This window comes from Capsella rubella, unplaced genomic scaffold (assembly GCF_000375325.1).
Source record: "Capsella rubella cultivar Monte Gargano unplaced genomic scaffold, Caprub1_0 scaffold_1, whole genome shotgun sequence".
NCBI lineage: Eukaryota > Viridiplantae > Streptophyta > Magnoliopsida > Brassicales > Brassicaceae > Capsella > Capsella rubella.
This window is the reverse complement of record NW_006238923.1, coordinates 9610360-9637397: the sequence shown is the minus strand read 5'-3', so window position 1 is coordinate 9637397 and position 27038 is coordinate 9610360. Positions and strand designations below refer to the sequence as shown.

Sequence of the window (27038 nt, the reverse complement as noted above, 5' to 3'; positions counted from 1 at the left end):
TTCATATTACAATGAAGAAATGCATTATTTGAATCTGTCATTAATTTGACAATACGTGCAATATATATATTTTCCAGACTTACATGCAATGAATAGTTAACATATCTTTAACTTATATATTCGAGAAAAAGAAACAGACAAGAATATATGGGGTTGCAATGGTTTTGTGTTGGTAGCGAGACGAAAACGACAGCGTCTTTGTTCTGGAGAGCGATACGGAAAGTAACATGACAGGACAGTTGAGAAGAACTCATCGTTTTCTCTTAAGTGAACAGTAAAGTATGTTCCCTTTTTTCTTTCTTTTGCTTTAATATTTTTGGTTGGGGGGTCATAGATCTGTCCCTTTTACCACTCCCATTTACTCCATATAAACAACACATCCATCATTTCCAAGTCTTGTCGGTTTACGTACTCGAAATAACTCCCACATTATATAACCATGCTCTAAAATTTATTTTACCATGCTTTAGAGTAGAGTCATCGCTTACGATCGATGAGATCTTGAAACAAGAAGTGGGTGGGCATGTATGCCATATTATAGAATGAGGAGGAGTGGATGTGTGCATATTAATTAGCTATATTACCTGTTTTGATTTTATATACATCTCATATTCTCATGTTTCGACATTTTGGGTATGTGGATATTTGAACGGTTTCAGATAGATATTTTCCCTGATTTGTTCCAACGTTTTGGGTATCCATCGGAACTATGGATGTGGATACAAGTGGTTTACAAACAAAAACGGTATAAAGTTATAAACTAGTATAAATACTTTTTAAGAAATTATCATCTTCTTTTTTTCTTTGTTCATGATAGTTATAAGAAATTTTAACAAATTTATAGTTTTGTATAAAATCGATACATGTTTCATTTTTCATCTAATCAGATTTTAGATTTTTAGTAGATTCCACTTTTTCATATTTACACAAATCGTTTTTTCTACAATATTTTTTTGGTTTTAAATGAATATTTTTAAAAGTTATAAACTTATCCGGAAAAAATAAAGCCTGTTTCGAATTAAAAAAATTTAAGGCAAAAATCTTTTAGATAGCCAAAATCAAACATATATACATTAAATGTAATAGATTTACTTCATTAGTAGTCCTACCAAATAGTCATTTTGTTTGACGTCTATTTAACCATTTCGTTAAAATCATGATTAAAAAAATGGATTGTGATGTGAATAGTTGATAAAAAGAATTTATGTTTTCTAGTATTATGTATAATGATTCCATAAGACTATACATCGTTTATTGTTGTTAGAATATTGTTAATTTTTTCTATTCTGCAGTTTACATTACAATACTATTGAGGCACATGCTTTACTACAATTATGTTTAACCTACTATGAGCTGAAAACAAATCCTAGACTTGTTTAAATGTCAACACTTAGAAGAAATTAGCCAATGCTTTTGCATAAAATAACTTATAGCAATTTCATAACCAAACTTTGAATTCAACTTCAAGACTTTGTTGTAAAACCAACGATGCTTTATATAGAGTATTTTCAAGATTTTGGGAGAACAAGAACAATATGGAAGCGTTGACACGAGAGAAAGAGTTGAGAATATGCAAAACATAAACAAAAAAAATTTATGATGTGAGAAAGAAATGTGGATCTCAATGATCGATGTTGCTGTGTGTTGGCTGGCATATTAAACCATCACCATCTTCATGTGCATCAATACGTCACTCTTCACCTCTCTATCCAATTATTTCAGTCTCCTCTCCTTTTACTATCTTTTTTTATCTTGTATAAATAAACTGAATATTTCATTGAAAGAAAAGAAAGAAAGATGTGAGTTTATGTAAAGGGTTTGGTACAATTTTGTACTATAAAAGATTAATGAATTTACTAACAAATTAAGATGGAATTTGTTTTTTTGTTGTTTTTTCTCGAAAAGAGAGGGAGACAGAAAAAAAAAAGATAAAAGAAAGAGACACAAAAAGTATACATTCACAAAATGAGAGGACTTTGCTGAAAGTTTGTTACAAAGGAGATAAAAAGAGCAAAAAAAAAAAAATACACAAAATAATTGAAGTGAAAGAAAATAAAACACCAATTAGCAACTTAACAAATGAGGATCTTATACTTAAAATCAAGACTTTAAGATCATATATTAAAGAAGAAAAATTTCTAAGAATCTAAACCAAGTGGTTCCCATCTAGGAACTCTCTTACTGAAGAACCTCCCAATAACTCTGGAATCAAGAATCTCAAGAGCTCCTCCTGATTTAACACATCTTGGTGTCTTGTACTGGTTCAATGATGATCCTTGTGAGACACAAAAATCCATTAACGAGTCGAACGTTCCCAAACTCACCACTCTTATCTCCAGTGGCCCTATCGATTTATCTCTGTTCCTGCATCTTCTGTACACATAATCCAAACAATCCTCAACCTCAGAGCAACAATCCTCCATTGTCTTGTCGTCTAGCTTTGGTGGGTCGTTGCTGTAACGTGGCTTTAGCTCCCAGAAGAGCACGTAATGCCCTGGGATTGATGACGTGTCCGCATAGCTTGTGTACTCCATGAGTAAGAGGCTTGAAGGCTGTTGGAGATGGTTGAGTTTGGCTTGTGTCACCGCGTTTAGTAGATCTTCCTCGCTTGTTTTGTCAGTGTCGATGCTTAGTACGACGTTTCTTCGCTGCACGAAACGGAACTGAGGCGCTTTGTTGTGGAAACCGGTCACTTTTAAAATATCACCAACTCTGTATCTGTATAAACCTAAACAAAAAAACAAACACATATGTTACTTGTATTACAAGTTAACTATTATTTTTAGTAATTCCATATCAGACCTAGAATAATATAGAGCCGTACTGACCTGTGAATGTAGTAATGACAATTTCGTAGTATCTACCGACTTCAACATTAACAAGATCGACGATAAGATCTTCCTTGAGAGCATCCTCGTCATCGGTGTTAGAATGCGAGGCAAAGTGAATCTCTTCGTGGGATTTGTCGTCAACGGGCAAGAACTCGAAGTAAGCCATGTTAGGAAGAAGCGTATAGGAAACATCGGCAGGATCACACAACGGATTTAGGTTGATACCAAAGTAGCACTCAGAGGAAGCATACATCGTTGAAACCAACGGTAAACCTCCGCTATAAAACTCTAGTGTCGGGATGTATTGAGCCATGGAACCCGTCACAATCACTTCAACATACTTAGCCTTAGGCCACAGCCTCCTCAAGATTCCTTCCCACGACTTCTCAGCACACTTACTCTCAATCTCATCAGCCAATTCTTGATTTGGACCATCAAGGATCGACAAGACCGAGTCTCTGCAGGCTGAGTCAGTGATCCAGCTAGTGACAGTGCCGGTTCTAATATCTGCGCAAAGCTCTTTGTAATGATCCTCCAAAAACTTGACCGCTCGAAGAAAGGCAGACGCAAAGACAGCTCCGACTCTTAGGACATGAGATCGTTGGACTAGACCGCAGAGAAGCTGACAGTACATGCTCTGTTTGCTGTCTTGACAAAGAATGGTCTGGTCAGGGCTAGTGTAGACGTTGTACTTGTTGAATGGTCTGTTCCTAAAATGTTGACTTTTGTAGTAGCTGGTTAAAACAGGACGGGCCATTAGACCTGAAAGAGTCTTGATCTCTGGTTTTATGAATAGAAGATACATCCCTTTTCCTTCATCTAGCCCGTTCACATATCTGCAATTTCATTTATGTAACACAATCCATTAGCAAAAAAGCTATATCTTCACTATTTCATTAGTTCCACTAAAGAACACAAATTAATTTACATAATTTATATTTTGCCATCTGTTTTATTTCAATCTACAAAGAAAAAGTCGCTTTATTTGCTAAAATTTTGAACTAAATAAAAATGAAAGAATTGTGTTTTATAAATTTTTTTTTTTGTGTAAATATGTTTATAAAAAAAAAAATATATATATATAACAAGTATCATGGATTAAACGCGCTAAAAAAAATTAAACGAGACTAATTTATTTTATTTTAAATTTTAAATTATACTTTGTAAATAAGCAAGATATATGTAAAGAAAAACTAGTGTAATATGTATTACTTGTTCATGATAGGCACAAGCATGCTGTAGAAAAATGTCTTCCTCTCCAATTCTTCAGCTGTAGAAGGCATCAGCTTAGGTTTTCCTGCAGAAGTCCCCGAGCTGCATATCCAAATATTATAACTCAAATAAATAAGCAAATGTAACAAAAACTGTTTTTGTAAATCTTTTGGTCAAAATTTAACTATATTATACTATATGTTTTGTACCTAGTGAGGAGCTCTGTGATGGGCTGAGCAGAGACGATATCTGAGGATTCTCCATCGGCGATTCGTTGGATGAAAGGCTTTATGTCGTCGTAATTCACCACAGGGACTTTGTTTTTGAAGGTTTGTAGATTCTTGTCGGATTCTCCGTGGAGAAATGCTCGGAGATATTGAGTTCCACAGTTTTGAGAGAGTATTTGGTGGAGAACTTGTTGCTGAATTGCCTCTGCATTTGTTGTTAGATCCTCTAGAAGCTTGAGACCAGCTTCTGTATCATTTGGGTCGTAACTTGGTATCATTGTCTTGAAAGCAGACACAAACAAGGTTTATTGTTTGTGTTGCGCAATGATGAGTTCCAAAACAAGAAAGAAAAGAGAGAGAGAGCTTTTAGTTTTTCTTTTCTTCTTCTTCTTATAATTGTGTTGTGGGGAGAAGAAGATGAATCACTTCTTCTCTGTTCTTGAAGGTGTTGGTTTGGTGGTATGAGAAGAAGGATGAAGAAATGGTTATATAATAAATTGGGAAATGATGAAATAATTATTAGAAAATATAAATATATTTGAGAGGTCCTACAACACACATGGCCTTGTCTAGTTAGAATGAAGCTATTGTTGGTCAATATTACCTGTGCAGGCTTTCTCTAGCTATTACATTTTTCTTTTTTTCTTTTATAAATGTTATTGTTTTTGTTTTAATAGTATCATATCATATATTTGTTTATTATGTTGTTTAATCCTCCAATCAAGCTCTTTCTTTATGATCCGTTGAATAATATCAATCCAATCATATTCACAAGATTTGCATATGTCTGCAAAAAGATATACTCACTTGGTCTTCACTTATATATATACTCATCTAATATTATTATTGGCTCTTAGATTTTATTTAGGAACTCCTTGAATCCTTCACATGCAAAATTTTCGAAAAAAGTATATACTAAAAAGAAGTATGATTGCTTCACTTAACAGATTATATATGCTATGAAGTTTTCATTATGAGCTTTTTTTATATGTCCCTTAATTCATTTGCATGTTGTTTTTTAACCTATATAAATGCATTACACAACTCTTATTCAAATTTCACAGACATATGTTAATTCAAATGTCATATATATATATATATATATATTGGCCTCATTTATGTGCGATAATTGGACTCCATATAAAATAATCTCAAGTTTGACTTATGGCAATCAAGATTAAGAGAGAGAGAGAGAAGGATTGTTAATTAAGATTGTTAAATCTCTTGGATATGATAAAAGTCATCATCTTGGTGATGCAGATCCAAATGCATATGATAGGGTCGTTACGTTTATATTTATGTATATAATTACATATATTATAAATAGACCAATTGACTAATTAACCATATATGATGAAAATTACAGCATAAAATAACATGCAACCAACTTAATTTCAATCAACAAAACTTATAATAACATGGAAAAATTAGGATTAGGTTAATGTATATGTCTTAGTGGTGACGAGGAAACAGATGTGAACAAAGAGAAGAAGCGTGAGAGAGATGTGTTTGGAGAAGAAGATGATATATTAATCTTTCTTTCTTTCTTTCTTTTTTGTTCTCGTGAACAAATTTTATTCAAATACGTTATGTCATACACATTTTATTTTAGGCATGTTCCGTCCCATTCCTTTGTTTTAGGCTTTTTCATTTGCTTCCTTTGTTTTGGTTAGTTAGTCGTTCAATGATAAAAATTATAATTAAAAAACTTGTCGTTAACATGAATTAAGTTGATTTGATCAAACTTATAAGATTTTTAGTCATTTTCAACCACGTATTATTTTCATTATTAATGATCATAGAATTAAATAATGAAGGTATGAATCTCGTTTAGGATTTCTTAAGAAACGGGCCTAAACTCATCAAATTTTGTTTTTAAAATATAATTAGTTTTAGGAGTTTATATAAAACAACCCAAATCATTTATACAATGAAAAGGAGAACTACTGATAATTCATTTTGGTCCCTAAATAAGCACACATACATTGTGGATCTTAAATTTGCAGAGTGGTCGACCTTACATGCATGTTTCACACATTTCTCCTAATCCCATTGGTTGCGTCGCATAAAATAAATAATTTTATAAATCAATAAAGCTAATAAACATAGATTCTATATATTTCTCATTAGAAGTTTGAACTATGGAGTTATACGAGTTGAGTAGTATAGCTGCGGGTAAGAATATAATTTCCATAAAAAAGGTATATTGATTTTTGAATTCTAGAAATAAATATGAGATATTTTTTAGTTTTTAACAAAACTATTCCACTCACACGGATGCGAGAGCGAGACTCGTTAAAGTTGGCATATTTCCTTCCACAAATGTATAGACCGGTCCACAAAAGTTTGGGGAGAGATGCAGCTCATACGCAATCTCTAAGACCGACCAGCTTTAAAGACATGCACTCTTTTGAATATTTTTCTAACCTTGCTATATTTATAAAGTAATATCAAACTCTTGATATTGTTGTGGCAAACAAAAAAAAGATTGTCGAAATCTTTTGTCCCTTCCGGATATATCCAACAAAATTTTGCGACACTCTTAAGCAAAGATGATACAAATTAAGTGAGATATTGTCCAAATATTTTTTAGTTTATCAAGTTATTATACATATTGTAGTTCTTTGTTCTTTTTTTTTTTTTTTTGTAATAAGATTTTCCGAGACGCAACACTCTCTTTTTAGTTCCTTTATGTCGTTTTAGGGCAAAGCATCCCAAATGTAAATTTTGATACGGATCACTGCTTTGCAAGTTGCAAGTAGTAGTTTCGAACCTTTGAGTATCGTCTGATGTCTTGTCTTATTGTGTAGCAGTAAACTACTTTAAACACTTTGATGTATGATATATATACATGCCCACAAAATATCTAGCTCTTTGGAAAGAGGTTGATTCTTTGGTGTCTTATTTTCAAATCTTGCTAGAGATGGATGATTTTAGCCTTAAAACGTAACATATAATTATGAGAGAGTACATTATAATATGCTAAATTTCGGGTAAAGGAAGCTAAGGTTATAAGCCAAAACGCAAGAACTTCATGCAAATTAACAAGAAACAAAACAGGAAAAAATATATTTCTTGTTCCAACTTTCAATACTTTATTCGGATATATATGTCAACGTACGGGATTCTAAGCATATTCATTGGAAACAACAGTCATGGTAGAAGTTAAAGGACCAAACCTTGGCTGTAACGTAAGTCATATATACACACTTATTAAAGTATGTTATCAAGTCAACAACAAGCTTGAGCCTGAAAAAGCTAAGGTTAAGATAAGTTTTAGGTTGCCAGGTACGTACACTATATATTAAACGTTTAGTGTTCGTTTAAATATTGTGGTTATAGTCGTATAGTTGTTAAGAACATATTCCTTTGAATTACCCACCACTTGAAAATGAATACACGAAAGGGAAATAAGAAAGAAAAAACTGCTGACGCAGAGCTGAACGTTTAAATTCCAGACTATGGCTGCTCGTTTTGAGATTCTAGAGATTTCCATATAGTATATCAAGGTCCTAGAGAAACTGTTTGCTTTTTAGACAAATTCTTATTTTGTTAACAACTTGTAATATTCTACTAGCTAAACCTAATGGCCTAGTTAATTAACCCCAGATGATTCGAACTCATGATTCCAAAGAGAAGATCGCTGATGGCTATATCCTTCTGAGAAGGCCCTTCTCGCTTAGATGCTCTTGGTGTTTTAAGTATAGTTCCTTATTTGTCAGTGGTCTAATAGCCAAAATGGGAGTGTCATATTTGAGACAGTAACAAGAATCGAATCAGGGATATGGTGGATAATTAGCAAGAGAGATGGGACCACTAGCCCACGTGCTCTTCCCCTAAGTATAGTTTAATATTGAAAAAAATGAGATAAATAATATTGTATAAACTATAAACATAACAAAAAAAAAAAAAAAAAAAGAGAAAGAAACAATCAACAGTGTAATAAGACAAAAAATAGGTCAAACATAATTACGAGCTTTGCAATTATTGTTCTTTTGGTGGACTGCTTCAAACCAATACGCACAACACAATTACTTCTCATGGACTGGGATAAGGTATTTAAATCGAGATGTTAAATCGTGCATTACTCCTCTCCTCCTGATACACGACAGAACCATAAGAGAAAATATACGTAAAAGAAAATTTCAGATTAATGCCAATAAAAAGAAAAAGAAGAAACAAAAACATTGAGAAAATACAACATAAATTGAGAAACTTGATTAGAAAAAAAAATGTTCACATCTTAGTTTACTAAAACATGATGAAAACTAGTCTTAAGTTTATGAGCATTGATTCGATATGTTATATATATGACTTCAAAGCTAGTATTTGCTCTACTTGTTTTCAGAGCCTGTCTTTAGGCATATGCAAGATCGAAGTGCCTTGTTGAACCAACATAAAAATTAGTGTAATTTAAGAGTTCAAGAAAAAAAAATATCTCAAAATTCTCTTACATATAATGAATTAAGATCCATATTACAAAAACTGAAGGGGACCATAATCATTTTACTATTTTTGAGTTGGCCTTGCTTGTATTTAATGGGTATTGATTTGGTTTACATGACTTCAAAACCAGTCTCTGGTCTACTTTAACTCAACAAAGTGTAGCCGTGTGTGAGACTTACTTACGAATCTCAAATTTCAAGAGTAATCAGTTACCTACCACTCTCAAAAGTTTAAGAACTAAGTCAGAGTATCATCTATTTCCCAAACGTATGTTTTGATATTTCTTGGGTATGTAAACACATAACTTATCTATTTCAATATTTTTTGTGGTACCATGGAAAATAAAGTCTATTTCTAAAAATATTAAAAGAAAACTACATTTTCTAAAGTCGTTGAACAAGACTTTGTTTCCTTTCAAGAAACAAATATTTATCTAGAAATTCACAAATTTTATTTGTATGTTGCATGCATTCTTGTCTTCCAAAAGTACATTCCCACTTTCCTTCAAAATTAATCAACAAATTGACGTCTTTTTTGTTAAAGTTAATTTGAGATTATTATCTTTAATTTATTTTGATAAAAAGTTTGAGATCGTTATCATCAAACCAAAATCAAATTAAGACTAAGAGATAATATCATAATAATTTGGGGATGATTCTACCTCATCATTCTAATATTTATAAGAACGCAAACCTACTTTAAAGTGAAAACTTCTAGTAGGCAACTTAAATTAATGGTATACACATTAACAAAGTGGAATGAGTTGCTTGGAAAAGAAGCGACTAATATGATCTATATATATTATTTAGTACTAATAATTAATAGCAATATGCACATCACCGATCCCAAAGTGAATATAATTAGTTTTGTGTAAAGTTGTTTGGTTTTTGGTAAACGCCTTGAAGGTGAAAAGGGACTTAGTATTAATTAAATTGTAGATTAGGACATTTGTTCAGGGATTTGCTTAGATTTGGTCTTTAGAAGTCTTTTATTGCTCAGATTAACATAAAGTAAAATGCAAAAGCAAGTGTCTCTATGAGGGCACATGTAGTCTTGAAATGAGGAGAGGAAATAGGAGCGAAAAAAGGATGGTTTTAAAATGTATAGCATAGTGTTTTTATATACATTATCATCTCATCTTAACCATAGTGATTAGCTCAAGCGTATATAAAGAGAATAAGCCATGCGTAACATATAAGTGACCTATACGGAGTCAATAAACACAAACCATATATAGCCGTCTGCCCAACTTGGAAAACACAATATAGAGCCAAAGTAAACTGCATTTGTAAGATCACACCCAACGAAAGACATGAAAAAAAAGATGCATGTGTACTAGTTTTTTCGATGGGCAATCGAAAAAACTGATCAAGATCTGAGATAATGAATGATGAGTTGAAAGACATGATTCAAAAATGAGGTAGTTGAGGACTGGGTCTCAATATTTGAAATTCACAGAAGTATCGGGTTAGATTCCTCTTCGAACGTCAAACTCGATTCACGTGTGGCCACTTGGACTTTGGTCTGTATAATTTGTCAGAGTTGGGTTTGGAAATTTGCTCACCTCGGATTAGCTACTTGACCAAACACCAGTGACAATAAAAGAAGTGTCAAAGGGAAGAAGTGATAAGATAAGACATGGTTCAAAGGACTAGTTTTATTGGCCTTATGGCTCGAATAAATAAGAGCTTAACTAAGGAGTTCACATAAATAAATGTTTGTTGTACCAATCAAAATTCCCCCTTATATATGAATAATTTTCAGTGGTAACAAAACCTATCCGATTCATATACTTCGTCGAACCTAATTGTCTACCAACCAGAATCTAAGATCAAAATTACACTTTCAACTTGATGCGATATAACCTAATCGTAAGTACCAACCTTGGGTTAACAATAAATTTACCGAACTTTCAATAATTCGAGGTCTATCATTTCATTGATTTCACTTAGAAAAAGTAAGTAAAAATTAATGGAAAAAATTGAAAATATATGTCTATTACTTGAAAATATAATCCCTATATATGAATGCTAAACTATTTCTTTCGAAAATTAAGTGTGGTCAAATTTATAATTATAATAATGTTAGGTACCTAAATATATTAGGACTATCTTCGATTTTACCCAATTGAATGGGTCCAGTTATGTTTCTTTGTTGGTCAAAGCCACGTATCACACACTTTAGTCAAAAACTGTTTGTGATTAACATCCTAATTTATCGGTAATACTTACAACGGCCTCTCGCTTTATTGAAAACTCCATTATTAATTAATAAAAGTGTTAAGAACCTCCGGATAAATCTAACACTAAATATGTTTTTGTTTCCTCATGACACTTGATCCAAGTGGTTCAAACACTAAACTAATTCAATCGGGTCAAACAAAGTTCCGACAAGTAGACTATAAAAAATGTTGCATAATGCAGAAACCAATTATTTCTCTTAGGACGTAGTGACCACTGACCAGTGACCAATAATTAGTTGGGCAATGTTTTTAAAAACAAAATGTGGCATAAGTTTAAGGTTATTTAGTCGTTTGCCCATGCGATATCTCCATTCCATCATGGAAAGATAAGAAAAGAAAAATTAAAAGTGGGTACAAAAATAATTTGTATTTTTTTATATATAAATCGTATTAATTAGTTTGTCTTCTAACGAGACGAAAAATAACTATACAAAAATAGTAGTAATCTAGAATTAGGGTGCATGTGAAAAGAAATATAATTTGGTTGACGAGATGTAATAGAACATGTTGGTTTCGGTTGGCCTTTTAACATCTCAAAACCACAAATTAATAAACATTGCAAAGTTATAGACAAAACCATGCCATAGATTATTATATTTGCAGAGCTTAAGTTTTGTCACTATGCAAAACAAAGTTAGGCAAGATTAGGACTTTTCCAGTACTCTAGACTTTCTCGGCAGTTGTTTTAACTTGTTACACTTATCTCGAGTCTCGACACACGGTAAAGGTACGAGATGAGTGATCCGGTAAAACAATATTTTCCGTTTCTACAATTACATTCACACATGTACTTATTACTTTGGAGACGAAACCACCCAAAACTTTCGAGCTCTTCTGACTGTACAATCTCCCAAAACTATACTAATCATGTCTAAAATGAACTATACTAATCATGTCTAACAAGCCAGCTTTTGACATGTTACGATTACATCATCAGTTCCTCTTGCTAAGTCAGTTTTATACGTCCTAGTCAAAATATTTTTATTTTATTTTGTTTATGTTTATGACCTATGTTTATCTTTCAGTTTGTTAGGAAAAAACATCGAAACCCATTAGATATATATACAGTATATATTTTTTTTGCTAAATAAAACCCATTAGATTTTGGTATTTCACATTAGGAGAACCCAGGCGAGTAAGCAGCAAAGTTCCCTTGTTGGGCCAAAATTCTCAGGCCCATTTCGGACTTTTACTTTTGGTCGTTTCATATTTACTGAGGCCACATGCATGTCGTTTTTATGGTCTAAAAACGATTCGACTTTCTTTTTCTTTTTGTTCTTTTTATTTTATTTTTTATTAGTCTTAAAAAAAAAGAGTAAAATAGCATAACTGTGTACATTGGGAAAAAGCGAAACGTTTCTTACCTTTACTACTCCTTCCAATCAAAATTGCTGAAAATTTTTGGTTTCCCCAATTTGAGTAATCTTTTTTTTTCTCTTCAATCACTTAATAACATCTCAAACTGTGTTCCCAAGTCCCAACCGCTTCAAAATTAGGTCTCATCATCACGTTTCCTTGAATCGATCTCTGTGTTTCCAGGTAATCTCTTCCGCCATCGTTTATTCTCCAATCCTCCTCTTCTAAGATTCTTGGATTCGGATTTGTTTGATTGCCTGATTTGTGACGAATAATTTGATGCGAATTGAATTATCTTTGCATTGAGGATCAGTTGATTACTCTGTAGAGTCTTGATGAGTCGCCTGTTTCAAAATTGGGTTTTTGTAGATCAGGGCTAAGCTAGAGAGTTGAGAGTTTAGTGGATTGAGGATGCAGAATCAGAATGATATGGTCAAGGATGAAGCTGAAGTAGCTGCATCGGCGTTTAATGGTGAAGAATGGGGGAACTGTTCAGATGCTATGGAGGAACCATCTTTTCAAGAAGAAGAATCTGCTAAAGTTCCTTATGTTGGTGATAAGGTTAGAGCTTATCTTATCACAACAGCTTATATAGAATTCGTCATTTGTTTCTTGGAATTTACATGAAAGAGTCTCTGTACTTTGTCGAAAGAATTAAATGTTTTGCATTGTATAAACTCTCCCTATGAGTTGCTTTTGATGTCTGTCTATGTGACTTCATTTCATTGCTAATTGTTAGATTTCTGTGGAACGTCTTACCTAAATGAGCAACCGTTTCATGTTTTAAACTTTATAAAGTTGATTTTTTTGGTTCATTGCTGTGTAGGAACCTCTCTCTAGTTTAGCTGCAGAGTACCAATCAGGGAGTCCCATTTTGCTGGAGAAGATCAAGGTTTCCTTTCTTTCTGTATCTTCTTTGTTTGTTTTTTTGCTTTTAAGTCTCTCTCTCTTTTTTTTTTTTTAATTTCATGTTTGCAATGGCTGTAGATACTGGACAGTCAATATATTGCAATCCGGCGAACAAGAGGCGATGGAAATTGCTTCTTCCGAAGTTTTATGTTCTCTTACCTTGTATGTTCTCAGAATGTCTTCAAATTTTTGTCAAGCCTTGTTTGTGTAGTTACGGTTTTTGGAACTGTCCTGTTTTGCTTAGACGTGGGATGTATCTCTAGCTAAACTTGTTTTTTCTTTCTACTTTATTTGCAGGAGCATATATTGGAATCACAAGATCGTGCTGAAGTCGATCGTATCAAGGTCAATGTTGAGAAATGTAGAAAGACTCTGCAAAACTTAGGTTATACAGACTTTACGTTTGAGGACTTTTTTGCGGTAAGTTGACCACCTTGATTTGTTTTCTATTGTGTCTGCCTTTGAAATTTATTAATATCATCACTAATGCTCGATTTTGATTTGTCTTAATGATACAGCTGTTCCTTGAGCAACTAGATGACATTCTCCAAGGAAATGAGGGGTCTATAAGGTAGAAGCTGTTTATCTAAACGACATTTGGTGTGATAAGTTCTGACTTCCATAAAATGGCACAAGTCTCTTCTCATAGTACCTCATCCTTTTTGCTAATATCTCTCTTTCAGCTATGATGAACTCGTTAACAGAAGTAGAGATCAGTCAGTCTCAGACTACAGTAAGTTGCTCTAATTTTCTTTGGCGTTGCTCTGATTTTCTTTGGTGATGCATATCCAACTGTACGTAGTGTTGACAAATCTTGTTGTCTCAGTTGTAATGTTCTTCAGGTTTGTTACTGCTGGTGATATACGAACGCGTGCAGATTTTTTCGAGCCCTTTATAACAGGCCTATCAAACACATCAGTGGATCAGGTTTGTACACGTTTACTATGTTTTAGAAGTCAAGCCACTTGGTGATAGTATATCTAAAATTTTCTTCATGCATATCTGTAACATTTTAAAGTCTTTCAGCAACAGTTACTTACTCTTGTGACTCTGAAAATCTTTGTTAGTGGTACGTTTCTAGTTTTACATTGTAGTATTATGAAAAAGAAAATAACAAAGATGGTTTAGGTTAGACTATAGATGCTTTTACAATATACCAAATTTCATCTAAGCTGGATGCTACCAAACTTGCTGGCTTTATATGGGATTATTCAGCGTTGTGATATGTTAAGTCACTTGCAGTTTAACTAAAGATTCTATAATACCTCCTACGAGATTCTGAGAGGATATGTGAATGCAAAGTACTAACACTAGTTTGTTATAGTTTTGCAAGTCTTCTGTTGAACCAATGGGGGAAGAGAGCGACCATATTCACATAACCGCTTTGTCAGACGCGCTTGGTGTTGCTATCCGGGTTGTGTATCTTGACCGTAGCTCATGTGATAATGGAGGCGTCACTGTGAACCATCATGACTTTGTCCCTGTGGGCACTGATGAGAAAGAAGAAGCTTCTGCACCTTTTATAACCTTGCTGTATCGTCCAGGGCATTATGATATCCTCTATCCCAAGTCATCTTGTAAGGTATTATAAACACGAAATCAACATATGACCTCTCTTCCTTTAGATCTTTCCTGGTTTAAGTTTATGATTGTGCTGTTACAGGTAGCGGACAATGTGGGAAAATGATCAATCATAAAACCCATTGGAAGATGTTTACAGAAAAACTGTGGTAATATGGATTCATGTGGAAGAAACCATGGAACAATCAACAATTACATCATCTATTTGCTTCTTGATTCTGATAAAAGAACCCTTTTTGCAACATTAATATAGAATATAATGGAACGTCTCTTTACTTTGATCATGCCTTGTGTTTTTCATATACAATCCTTTTAGTATTATACTATTATTGATGAGCAAGTGGAAGGAACCAAATTGGGTTTGCCATTTCTCACCAATGACAGAGAGGTCCAAGTTTCTATATGTCTTTAAATGAATTGGTCACGTCTTTCAAAATAAAATATGACAAAGAAGCAAACCCTTTAAAGTGTCAATATAGTAAGAACATGCGGATTTGGTTAAATGTAAATGCAGTTATTGTTAGTGGTAACAAAGATGTGGAGGTGAGGTTAGTTTACAGTTGCATTTACAATATACCAAATTTCATCTAAACTTGATGCTACAAAACTTGCTTGCTTTATATGGGATTATTCAGTGTTGTGAAGTCACTTGCACTTATGTGTAAACTAAAGATTCTATAGAAAGCTCTGAATACCTCCTACTAAACTGTTAGAGCATAGGTAAGTGCAAAGTAGTAACACTAGTTTTGTTAAATATATATAGAACCCCAAAAAAATGTAACAGAAGAATCCAAAAGATAAGTGTTAGTGTATATACCGTATTTCCTTTCTCACAACCATCTAAAGACTATACTGTAGAGTATCAGAATGTATAGTGTATGTAGACGTCCTTTATTGTTTGTCACTTTCTTCTTTAGAACCTTGTCCTGTAATTGAAATCAAAATTAAACTTGGCACCATTACTCCTCTAATTAAGCAATGCAAACTGGACATAATTTCATAACAAGAATAGCTGAAAAAGGGGTTTGTTGTTATTTAAGAAGAATGAATATCTCTTCAGGAATGAATATACATAATGAAACATTTAGCAGAAACTAAAGAAAAATAGAGATTCTCTCAAACATGAATTTCGTATAGTCTATTTCTCACTTTCTTATATTATATATATAAAGATTGCCAATTAAGTACTTATACACATTTCATTTCTCACAAAGACAAATTGCGAGCTCAAGTTTGGGACTTTACAAACCTAAAATGAAAGGGACAACAACTTTATAGCAAAAAAAGAGAAGAAAAAGTGTGAAGACAAAAGGTAAGAAATCAATTTAGATGAGGATAGGAGGACAAGAGGGTGTGAATTGGTGTATAGGCACGTTCTTCTCTCTTCGATTTAACAGCAATTCCCCACTAGCTATTACAAAAAAAAAAAAAAAAAACTCATGCATACTTGTTACCGTTACAATTTTCATTAAAAAAAATAAGTAAAGCCTTTCCTTTTGACCTACCTCCTCTATCTCTCTCTTCCTCTTATAAAAATTTCTATTGGCATATAAACATTCATGCTATACATATTTATATACACACATACAAATGGTACATAAAAGTAAAATATCTTTGAAAATAGACACCACTCGTTTCTATGGTATCAGCTAGAAAAGTAGGGCTTCTAAAGGTGTACATATGGGATCTCTTGGTTCTCGATATGGATATGTGCAAGAATTAACATTAGTATTGTTTCAATAAATTTCATTTATAATAATAATAATAATAATAATTAGTTTTACTTAGTTGGAACATACGAAACCCATAAATCTTTGTTGAACAGGAATAATAACATCAATAAAAAAAACTTGAAATGAATACTTACCACTTTGTGGTATATACATGATGGAGTGATTGTTGGCTATGACAAGTTACTCAAGAACCTAGCTAGGAAGACATGGGACTACATTATCTCTCAAGTGTTGAAAGGATTTCCCGTTTGGAAAGTTCGAAAGTTGTATTATGACAGTCGGAACTCGGAAGGCGTAGTTTTGTTTGACATTTTTATGAATTATATGAACTGTGCAACTGTTTAGTAATGATACAAATGGTGGGGGTACTTATCTTTAGTAATGATAAATATGGTTCACACAAGCCATGATATAGTTTTGGTTGGATCATATAATTACCTTAACGTAGGCTATATAAGCCCTACATTTAACATACAAATTACGATGGAGAGTCAAAAGTTCAAATGAACTTTAAGTAAACTAATAATATGTCATAAGAATAAGTGCATATATATAGTAGGGCAAACGAGACATTGGGATACTAAAAGCAAGAGAAGAAGACACAAAGACAAGCTCGGCTTTTAGTTATTAGTGTTTCCATTTGTAATTATTATGAAAACAAAAACAAAGAAGAGGATAATGAGAAAATTGGGATATAAGAGACAAGACGTGAGAGGGTGGGGATGGGCCATTCCCACTCCTTTAGCCAACCCATAAAGGCAAAAGTTGTTTTTGAGTTTCAGACCAAATGGACTCTGTCTCTTTCTCTTTTTCATTTTTTTAAAATTTTCTTTCTCTCCATTTTCCGTTCCCAACAATAATATTGCTATTCATATCAAAATATCCTCACAGTCCAAATTTTTATATGCGACCATTACGAGCAAATTCTTGTTTTTTTTTGTATTTTCTCTTTTTGTTATACATTGATTTACTAAGGTTTGTAAGAATTAATTATGAAAATGCCATTTATTAAGATTCTTATGAACAATTAACATATGATTTGTAAACATGGTGACTTGTTTGAAGACTTGAGAGGAGGAATGGAAGGAACTAATAATAGGAGTAATTTCCGGCGACATTTTCAAGTGGAGAACACTGTTATCATTGACCCCATCGTCATCATCATCACTATGATCCGCGATGGCTACGTTCATATAAGACGTCAAACGTGTGTCAATGAGCAATTATACCTTTCTTGAAAATCAATCCTATAAAGCATAGTATTAAACGTTGTTGTTCAAAAAAGTTTATTTGACATCGTATTGAAAATAAGAATGGTATGATCTAACCGTGTCAAATCAAATCTTTTCTTACAAAGTTAAAGAAAACGTTTGATACTCTTGTGTATGTTTTGCATTTTGATATATGCGTTCTTGGTCATGGAAACATTCGTTAGTTATCTTTAGCAAAAAAAAAAAAAACATTCGTTAGTTATATGGAAAAACAAGAAACCCATCGAAAACCTAACAATAGCTTGATAATTTATAAATCATTTGGGAGTCGTAGACACGTAGCTTTACGTATTATCTTGTCCTTAATTGAAAAATACATGTGGCTCGATACTTTACATCGTCTTATGTAGTGTTTTTTTTTTGGTATTTCTATTTGGATACCTAGAAAAAGAATGTTATATAAATTGTATATATATTTTTTTCGTTTTTCTCTTTTTCCTTGTTTATATCGGAAAGTTATTTAGCTTTTTCTCGACTTATATAATTGGGTATGGAAAAAAACATAGATCAAAAAGCTTCGACGAAGAATAAGAGAAAAGGTTTAAAAAGACGACTTGGCTTACACTCAAAGTTCCCAAAAGCATAGTATATACATCATTCTATACACATTCCCAAAAAAAAAAAAAACACACAAAAACTAGAATATATTACTAAAACTTAACACAATAACACTTTTTAGTTTTATGGTAATATGTATCTTTCTCTATTTTTCAAGCAAGTCGAGAAATAGGGATAAATTTCTTCCGAAGTTATCGAAAGATGGTGCATGTTGGAATGAAGAGAAGTTTAATTTAATAAAATTAAATGAAGAAAAAAAGAAGAAAAAAAACAGAAATGATTTGGCCTTGGGAAAGATGGAGAAAAAGCTTGGCGTGAAGCATCAAATTGGCTGTAAGCAACGTACCTTTTGTTTGTTTCTGTTTATCCATTTTGATTATTACTGTAATTACTTAAGTCTATATAGTAGGAGTATTACTTTTGTTCATAGTGATACTATGGTATTTTTACTTTTGAATTTTGATAACAACAGCAATGATTATTGTTTATTATGCGACAAGAACTTATGATAAACTGAATGTATATATTCAAATAAACAGCATATAGTATAGGTACAACGACTAAAGAGTAACACAATGAGAAGGTTCGTTTTCATAGTGGCAAAAGTGACACTTAGGCATTTGAGCAAATCATGCGGTTTCTTAAGCAGAACACGATTATAAACTTAGATGTTTGTTGAAGTGATATTAACTCCTGATATATAGAAGACGTCTTACTATGGTATAATTGAGGTGATCATGTTCGTCACCTCCAGAGTATTGTACTTTATTTACGAAACAAAATAATAACGAAAGCCATATATAAATATAATTCAAAAAACCATCTATATATATTCATTCATATGCGGGAAAAAGTGAGCCTTAAAAGTAATAAAAATTGCTGAAAGGCATAATTGCATGCAGTGGTCTCTGCGACTGCGAGTGTCCATTGTTAAAAGTTCCTTTACACGCATACCATACCACTCTTGTCGTTGTAATTCTATTTTTTTTTTCTTTTGGCCTTATTTTCCCTAACCATGCCTAAGATTTAAAATTATAACTGGGGCACTAGTCTCATGTTCTTCCCCAATCTTTACTATTTTTCTATTCTAATTAAACTCCCTAAATTTGTACTTATAAATAACTTAATTAGGTATATAATTCTCTTTATGGTCACATGGTTTATATTTCTATCGCATGCACAATCTTTGTGAATGCAACTTTTAGTTAGCTATATGTGTATTTGAAGTGCTATATATTATTACTTTCAGACTTTCAAAATTGTTGTTATTGTAATAGATGAAAGCCCTCTGATATGAGTGATGACCATGTTTATTTCTCAAATTTGATCGTGCAGTAGAGATGGATATATATATGGTTGGTGTAACATTTTAGAAAACATACGGACCCGTGTAATTAAAAACCATTATGCAAACGATATTTTACTTTTGTATCCATTTTTTACTTTGAATAACAATAAATCTCTATTCAACATATATTTTGGTGAAATCTAGAAGCTAAATATGATATATAAGAATAGAATTTAGCTGATAAAAAACACATGGATGCATGGAGGAAGAGCTCAAAGGAGAAAGAGACTTTTTATGGTTGCGGAGCTGAGGTGGGAGTTGGTTGAGTGAACTCTAGCCACGCTGTCGCTAGCTCCTCCATTTGCTGTCCACTCCCTTACTTGCAAACATCATCTAAATATAGTATTAAAAATGCACTAACAAATTAGTTAATTCGCTGATTATTCGGTAATTGCCTCTCTATATTGATCTAATTTTCAGTGTCACAAAGTAGCTTTTCTAAAATCTTCTAGTCTTCTAGATATATAGTATATTTCCCTTTCTATTTATCTACTTTCCTCTTTTTGAAAACTAATAATAGTGGACTTTAGGAGTATTAACATTACTGGAAATGTGATTTTTTTTTTCCCCGTTTTATACTTACTTATTGGATTCAAACCATCAGTAGAAAGTGCTTTGGTCCTAATGTGATATTCTTTTTGTTTCATATTGTTTGATATATGTTACATGATTTTTTTTTTGTTTTTGGTCCACAAAGTTAGATGTGTTTTATAGTTTTATTTTATTTCTTACTATCCCCCTGTCCTTTCATTTTCTAGCCTAATGTGAAATGCCAAAGATGTAACTAAATGAATTAGAGTGTTTGAAAATATAAATTGTAGGAGAAATTGAAATAATGAAGTTTAGCTGCTAGCTATAAGAATAAATAAGTTCAAGCAAACTCACAGGAATATTTTTTCCATTACTATTTACCACATTAAATATTTTTTCGACGACTGTTTACCAAATTCACTGTAAATTATAAAAGCAGAAAATGAATTTTAATGAAAATAAAGCGGTCAAAAAATAACAAAATAACTAAAAGAGATAAGAGGTATACTGTAATATACAAATAGATTTGATAGTACTGCTAATTTTTACCGCTAATTTGCATCAGTTACCTATGTGGTAAATGGTAAAAGATAATTGAAAAAGAAAAACAAAAAATTGAAACATAAGAGAGAGGTGAATCTTGATATAAATGCAGAGCCAGAGGAAGCAAGTGGGAAAACAAAGACCAAAGTCATCACTCTTGTCTTGTTTTCCTTTTTCTCAAACCAAACACCAAGAAGTGTGAAATCATGTCTCCTCCTCTCCAGTGGCTAACAATCTCCTTTGCCCTAATCCTCTTTCTGAGCTCTTCCACTGTTCTTTCCCATTCCGATCGGGTCACCCGTTTACCCGGTCAACCCCGGGTCGGATTCCAGCAGTACTCCGGTTATGTCACTGTGGACGACAAGAAACAGAGGGCTCTGTTTTATTACTTCGCTGAGGCAGAAACTGATCCTACCTCTAAGCCTCTCGTCCTCTGGCTCAATGGAGGTTCGTTTCAAACCTTCACTCACTTAACCACAAAATTACATTAAAATAGTACATAGAAACAATATCTGAAGATAAATGTGGGTAAATGCAGGACCAGGATGCTCATCTTTGGGTGTTGGTGCATTCTCAGAGAACGGACCCTTTAGACCCAAAGGACCAGTCTTGGTCAAGAATCAGCATAGCTGGAACCAAGGTTACTAAACTAAAACTAAGACTCTTCTTCGACACTTCAAACATTTTTTTTTATAAAGTCTTGATTTTTAATTTAGTTTGGTTGTTGCAGAGGCTAATATGTTGTATCTGGAGACACCTGTTGGAGTTGGATTCTCTTATTCAACTCAGAGCTCCTCTTATGAGGGTGTCAATGATAAGATCACTGGTTAATCTTCTTCTCTCTTAAACCCTTTTTTCTTTAAATTACTTAATCTAAATTAAGGTTCTTTGTGTTTTGAAATTTTTTGAGAAGAAATTATTATTATCAGAGAAACTGTGCTGTGCTGAATCTATTGATTTAGACTTTGCATAAAGAAACCAATACTTTTGTGTCTTTTTTTTTTTTCTAAATTCAGAAACAACAAGAAAAAAAAATCAAAAGTACGATTTTGTAACCACCAGAAATAAAATAAAAAGACATCTTTTACACACCAAAGTAAAAAGCTTTGGCTTCTTTGTATAGCTTTTCTAATAATTACAGAGTTTTTGTGAGTTGAGTATAGAGAGAAAGAAGTTATGATGATGGTGGTAGTGTGACCTGTGAATGCCATTTCTTTTGTTTTGTTCTTCTTTTTACAGGAAAAAAGTGGGAATATTATTATTTATATTTTTCCTAAACACTAAAAGATTCAGCTTTTGTTTCTTTGTTCTGTGTTCTCAGACTCTGACAAAAAAAAAGAACAAAAGAATTCGACCTTTTGTGCAGATCACATCTGAGATTATTATTCTCTACTTCTTGTTTCTTTCTGTTTTGTCTTTTAACATCTCAAACTCTTTTTTTGTTTTCTTTTTTTTTGTTTCCACTTCAGCAAGAGACAACCTTGTGTTCTTGCAAAGGTGGTTCCTCAAGTTCCCTCATTATCTCAATCGAAGTCTCTTCATCACTGGTGAAAGCTATGCTGGTAAAATCCTCTTTTATTCAGTCACTTCTAGCTCTTTTAGTTTTAAGTTTTGTAGCTAATGTTTTGATGCAAATGTAGGCCATTATGTTCCCCAGTTAGCTCAGCTTATGATTCAGTACAACAAGAAGCACCATTTGTTCAATCTCAGAGGAATTGCTGTAAGTCAAATATAGTTATATGTATGACATTTCAATATGGACCTATGGTTATATGATTCCTGTCTTTAATCTGTTTTTTTTTTTTTTTTTGTAGATTGGCAATCCGGTTCTGGAGTTTGAGACTGACTTCAATTCGAGGGCTGAGTACTTCTGGTCTCATGGCTTGATATCAGATTCTACTTACAAAATGTTTACATCTTATTGTAATTACTCGCGCTACGTGAGTGAGTACTATAGAGGGTCAATGTCTAGTATATGCTCTAAAGTGATGAGTCAAGTTAGCACTGAGACAAGTCGATTTGTCGACAAATATGATGTTACTCTCGATGTCTGCATTCCTTCTGTGCTATCTCAATCAAAAGTAGTAAGCCCTAACGTGAGTCACTACACAACAAGCAATTAAACATGAATACTAGAGTTTTGTTATTTTCTCCATGACTGTGTTTATGAACTTTGTTGATTCTTTGGAATGAACAGCAGGTGGGAGAATCTGTGGATGTATGTGTCGAAGATGAGACTGTGAAGTATCTAAACCGAAGAGATGTCCAAGAAGCTCTTCATGCTCGGCTCATTGGAGTACGGGAATGGACTGTTTGCAGCAAGTTAGTAATCCTTTGTTCTCTAACATTTTGCAGATGACTTGAATTGATGTTAGTAGTCATTGAACAAAAGTGGTTTTTGTTTTGGTTTTCCCTTGATTATGACAGTGTGCTTGATTACCAATTGCTTGATGTGGAAATACCGACGATTAATATCGTTGGGAGCCTTGTTAGAGCTGGAGTTCCAGTTCTTGTTTACAGGTACTATATCAGTGTCTCTCTGTTAAACTACTTGTCTTCATGATTTAATGGTGGATGTTTTCTTGCAAGAACAGTGGAGATCAAGATTCTGTGATCCCTTTGACCGGAAGTAGAACCTTAGTGAGCAGATTGGCCAAGCAATTGGGACTGAGAACAACTGTGCCATATCGAGTCTGGTTTGCAGGACAACAGGTACATAAACAACATTCTTTGATATGAAAAGAACGATGAAAGCAAAACTAACACATTGCATTTGGTGTTTCAGGTTGGCGGATGGACCCAAGTCTATGGGAATGTCCTGTCATTTGCAACAGTGCGAGGAGCTGCACACGAGGTCCCATTCTCACAGCCTGAGAGATCACTAGTGCTATTCAAGGCGTTCCTGGACGGTCATCCTCTCCCTGAAGAATTCTGATACTGACCATGATTTGTTGAGCTTATGTAAGTATAAGAAAATAGAATTTGGCAAAGGCTTATCCTAAGAATGGCTTATTTGAAAAGAATTTAAAAAATCAGAAAGATTTGTTTTTGTAAAGATGTAAACCTTGTAGGAAGGAAGCTGTGTGTTCTTGGAATTTGAGTGTTGTGTTTACTTTGAAGGGTAAATTACAACAGGAGCTTCTACTTGCATTGTTAAGCATTTGAATTGAAGAGCTATGATTGGTTTCGATAGCATCACAGCTATGCTTAACCGCCTTTCATTTTCAAGCGACTCTTGTGATGTCTGATTACGTTCTGACAAATTTTCTGTCTCATCTTCCAAAGCCCCTGATACAACCGCAGGTCTCACCGGCCTCACCCTGCAAGATTCAACAAAAATTTCTCTTAATAAGTCTTCTTTGCGATTCCATTGATAGATTGTTTTTAAAAGTGGAAGCAGTAACATCACCTGCAGTGGAGGTGACATGAGTATTTGAGCAGGTTTGAGTTGTACTTTGTATTGCCACTGCCATTATTTGACATTCTTGATGAGCTTACAAGCCAAGTCTCCGATCAAAACAATCACAAGGACCAAACTTTTACCTAAAACTCGGCAGAGCCATTTTGATTGCAGGTCCCATCCAGTTTCCGACTTTGGTCTCTAATTTTGAGTTGGCCAGTTTAAGACCATAGTTAGGTATCAAAAATATGTCATCAGTTCTCTCGGAATATATTATGTAGAGGCTTAAGTTAAGTTAGGCAAGAGACAAAGAACATACCATCTGATCTAATTTGGATGTTGCAGATCTCTGCAGAAGCAGCACCATCAACTTCACTAACTTTAATCTCTACCAAATCCTCAGGATGAGCCAGAGTAGTTCCCAACCCAAATGTGTCCAAGAAACCAAAAGCTCTGTCCCTTTTTCGCTTTGGAACTGCAGTGATTTTCTGTTTCCGACCACAAAGATCACTTTTACTCAACGCAGTACGTAAAAGAGGATCAATCAAGACACATGTTTCATCCCATTTTCCAAGATTTTAGGGAAAAAACTTTTTGAAGTTAATAGTTGCAATGTCTCCACTTTATGTAAACAAAAGTAATATTGTTCTCCTTAATTAGTAGTTAAAAAGAGACATATTGAGAGCCTAATCAGGAACTATGAAAAGCTAAATTCACTTTAAAGAACAAAGTGACACTAACTTTTGTAAATCTTGCAACTTGGCTTGGGAGTCCTACTTCCTGCAACACCACCATTTGTAATAAAGCATTATTATCCTCTAATCTCTCATTCCATTGATATAGAGCAAAGAGACAAAGTAAACCCACCTACCTTGCGTCCATGATGACAAGCCTCATCACTGTTCACAAGCACCCTCGCAGCCCATCTGAAATATAAAGTAGATGTTTACTCCACTTGGGAGACTTTATAACTCATGTTTTGAAAAACATGAATCTATTTAACAGAATATTCCCCAACTGGGCAACTTTCAGCTTTACTAAAGAATGGTTATACTAGTGCAATAAGGGGAGACTAAACATACGCGCACGATGTAGGAGGGTTCCATACAATCCCTGCAATTACGACAAGCTGGGGAAAAGCAACAAAACCGATCAAAGAATGTTGTAGGATGATAAGTTTGGGTAAGTAGGGAAAAGAGGAAGGAAAAGAAGAGACCTCATCAAAGACACCAGCAGGGCTATCATCATAGCTAGCAAGGAAAAACCCGCCAAGCGTATATCTGGCAATCCCACAAGAACAATATAATGGTTAAGCAGTTTGAAGAAGGATGATAAACAGCAATGAGAGCCAAGATAGATGCTTTTACCCAAAAGCTTCAACTAGTCGAAACTCCTTGGGTATGAATGCTCGAGCATTTTCAGCTTTCACTAAATGAATCTGGTACAATGCACTGAAAAGCACAATAGAACGATATTTCAGCACAAGAGTCTCAGCCTTCACAAGATAAATCTGATACTAGATAAGGCTTGAGATATTCTTGAAAAGCCACAAAAAAAAGGGGATTTTCTTGCCTTCCTTTGAATATCCAAGGAGGCTTGGCATAGCCAGATGAAATCCTCCTTTCGTCAACGTCCATGGATTGATGCAATCTATGCCACATGTAAGAAAAAACATACCTTAAGAGACAAGTTATGACGAAACCTGAGCAGAGATGGAGCTTGCTCAAATCAAATTTACATACACCTATTCAGAGATGTCAACCAACTAGCAAAGATCCAAAATTGACATCAAAGCATTTAGAATCTGCTAACACATTCAATCAATGAAACTATACCAAACAAGTGTGTATATATATATATATATATAAACCATGGATAAGATAAAGAGAGAATCTCAAACACATGGTAGGTAACTAAGACCAACACACTCATATCCAAGTTGTCAAGTTTTTAACTGTAAACTTTAATTTGGGAATATGTTCTTTCGTTCCTTTGCAGGAAAAGTGTAGGGAATAAATCCCACAAAGACGCAAGACTCAATGTCTTCAATTTGAACTGAAATCGAACACAGAAACAAGCGATTTGAATCTCTTATTAAAAGAAAAAGAAACAGAAACAGAGTGTAACCCAGAACCTGTTGCATTGGAGTGTCCAAAAACGAATCTTAAATTAAAAACCAGCGATTACCCAAAATACGATGCTATAGAATATCTCAATTAACAAGTAGATTTGCAGAAGTCTACTACATTACAAAACCCAAAAAAAAAAAAACAGAAGAAGTCAGAAATGAAGAAAAATCCAAACCTCGTTAACTTTGAACCGGGTTTTAAGAGACGAATCAAATATGAGCGAAAGGATTCGCCTTGGCCAACGTTCTTCAAGAAAGATGAAAACTTTCTTCTAAATTACAAATCTTTTTTGTTTGTGATAGAGTATCTCTGGATAAAATAGTAGTAATATTTTTATTTTATTTTAAGAAAAGGAGAGGAACCGACAGAGATTGGGGAAGGTTCGTTGGTAATAGAAGAAGAAGAAGAAGATGAGGACAAGAAGAGGAAGTGGATAGGCTTTGTGGTTCTTTTGTCCAATCAAAAACACTCTCTTAGTCTTGTGTGTTTGCTCTCTCTCTCTTTTTCTCTTGATTTCGCGCCAATCCCAAGTTAACATCATCTTCCACCTTCTTCATTCGCTATCATTATCATTAGTTATTGCCTAGAATCAAATCTATATCTCTTTTTGCAAGTACATACTATATAAATATAATCTGATACAGTATTTTCAAATTAGACTAAAAAGATCCATTGATATATAATTTTTGGCAAAAGAGGTGCGATTGCATTAAGGGCGCAG

The 27038-nt window shown here is 33.6% G+C and overlaps 4 protein-coding genes across 10 annotated transcripts; 2 read left to right on the top strand and 2 right to left on the bottom strand.

Moving 5' to 3' along the window:
- Window positions 1-1929: 1929 nt before the first annotated feature.
- Window positions 1930-4665, bottom strand: LOC17900914 (indole-3-acetic acid-amido synthetase GH3.17). Its single transcript, XM_006303145.2, has 4 exons — window positions 4253-4665; window positions 4044-4145; window positions 2829-3667; window positions 1930-2728 (listed from the first exon to the last, which is right to left on the bottom strand). The coding sequence occupies exons 1-4, from the start codon at window positions 4546-4548 to the stop codon at window positions 2139-2141; spliced, it is 1827 nt and encodes a 608-aa protein (XP_006303207.1). The 5' UTR covers window positions 4549-4665; the 3' UTR covers window positions 1930-2138.
- A 7699-nt stretch (window positions 4666-12364) lies between these two features.
- On the top strand, window positions 12365-15088 carry LOC17897482 (ubiquitin thioesterase otubain-like). Its single transcript, XM_023789677.1, has 10 exons — window positions 12365-12497; window positions 12684-12875; window positions 13141-13206; window positions 13302-13385; window positions 13521-13643; window positions 13742-13794; window positions 13907-13956; window positions 14050-14150; window positions 14548-14805; window positions 14887-15088. Exons 2-10 carry the CDS (start codon window positions 12726-12728, stop codon window positions 14908-14910), a joined length of 909 nt encoding a protein of 302 aa, XP_023645445.1. The 5' UTR covers window positions 12365-12497; window positions 12684-12725; the 3' UTR covers window positions 14911-15088.
- Window positions 15089-20890: 5802 nt separating this feature from the next.
- Window positions 20891-24011, top strand: LOC17899179 (serine carboxypeptidase-like 45). 2 transcript variants are annotated; one of them, XM_006304348.2, is made up of 11 exons: window positions 20891-21235; window positions 21327-21428; window positions 21519-21614; window positions 22258-22350; window positions 22429-22508; window positions 22603-22884; window positions 22986-23110; window positions 23216-23308; window positions 23383-23500; window positions 23574-23749; window positions 23909-24011. In XM_006304348.2, the coding sequence occupies exons 1-10, from the start codon at window positions 20995-20997 to the stop codon at window positions 23721-23723; spliced, it is 1380 nt and encodes a 459-aa protein (XP_006304410.1). In that variant the 5' UTR covers window positions 20891-20994; the 3' UTR covers window positions 23724-23749; window positions 23909-24011. The 2 variants fall into 2 exon arrangements, with proteins under 2 accessions (XP_006304410.1, XP_023644744.1); XM_023788976.1 differs by lacking the exon at window positions 23909-24011 and having other exon boundaries at window positions 22989-23110; window positions 23574-23907.
- On the bottom strand, window positions 23430-26855 carry LOC17899726 (protein NEOXANTHIN-DEFICIENT 1). Of its 6 annotated transcripts, none has more exons than XM_006303195.2 (12): window positions 26493-26855; window positions 25761-25838; window positions 25556-25639; window positions 25405-25468; window positions 25271-25317; window positions 25060-25114; window positions 24930-24968; window positions 24508-24676; window positions 24332-24389; window positions 24198-24254; window positions 23853-24108; window positions 23506-23719 (listed from the first exon to the last, which is right to left on the bottom strand). In XM_006303195.2, exons 2-11 carry the CDS (start codon window positions 25823-25825, stop codon window positions 23898-23900), a joined length of 849 nt encoding a protein of 282 aa, XP_006303257.1. In that variant the 5' UTR covers window positions 25826-25838; window positions 26493-26855; the 3' UTR covers window positions 23506-23719; window positions 23853-23897. The 6 variants fall into 6 exon arrangements, with proteins under 6 accessions (XP_023644749.1, XP_006303257.1, XP_023644747.1 ...); XM_023788979.1 differs by lacking the exon at window positions 26493-26855 and adding an exon at window positions 25927-26310; XM_023788980.1 differs by lacking the exon at window positions 26493-26855 and adding an exon at window positions 25931-26310.
- Window positions 26856-27038: the final 183 nt, after the last annotated feature.

Excerpts from the sequence above, each read along its gene's own strand:
- LOC17900914 (XM_006303145.2), bottom strand. The coding sequence starts at position 4,548 with ATGATACCAAGTTACGACCCAAATGATACAGAAGCTGGTCTCAAGCTT. Across the intron at positions 4,146-4,252 it reads ATCACAGAGCTCCTCACTAG|CTCGGGGACTTCTGCAGGAA; the intron begins GTACAAAACATA and ends TTGGATATGCAG. Across the intron at positions 3,668-4,043 it reads CTTGTGCCTATCATGAACAA|ATATGTGAACGGGCTAGATG; the intron begins GTAATACATATT and ends ATGAAATTGCAG.
- LOC17897482 (XM_023789677.1), top strand. The coding sequence starts at position 12,726 with ATGCAGAATCAGAATGATATGGTCAAGGATGAAGCTGAAGTAGCTGCA. Across the intron at positions 13,386-13,520 it reads GTTTTATGTTCTCTTACCTT|GAGCATATATTGGAATCACA; the intron begins GTATGTTCTCAG and ends CTTTATTTGCAG. Across the intron at positions 13,644-13,741 it reads CGTTTGAGGACTTTTTTGCG|CTGTTCCTTGAGCAACTAGA; the intron begins GTAAGTTGACCA and ends TTAATGATACAG.
- LOC17899179 (XM_006304348.2), top strand. The coding sequence starts at position 20,995 with ATGTCTCCTCCTCTCCAGTGGCTAACAATCTCCTTTGCCCTAATCCTC. Across the intron at positions 22,351-22,428 it reads CACTGGTGAAAGCTATGCTG|GCCATTATGTTCCCCAGTTA; the intron begins GTAAAATCCTCT and ends ATGCAAATGTAG. Across the intron at positions 22,885-22,985 it reads CAAAAGTAGTAAGCCCTAAC|CAGGTGGGAGAATCTGTGGA; the intron begins GTGAGTCACTAC and ends TGGAATGAACAG.
- LOC17899726 (XM_023788978.1), bottom strand. The coding sequence starts at position 25,849 with ATGTGGCATAGATTGCATCAATCCATGGACGTTGACGAAAGGAGGATT. Across the intron at positions 25,469-25,555 it reads CGACTAGTTGAAGCTTTTGG|ATATACGCTTGGCGGGTTTT; the intron begins GTAAAAGCATCT and ends TGGGATTGCCAG. Across the intron at positions 25,115-25,270 it reads AACCCTCCTACATCGTGCGC|ATGGGCTGCGAGGGTGCTTG; the intron begins GTATGTTTAGTC and ends TTTATATTTCAG.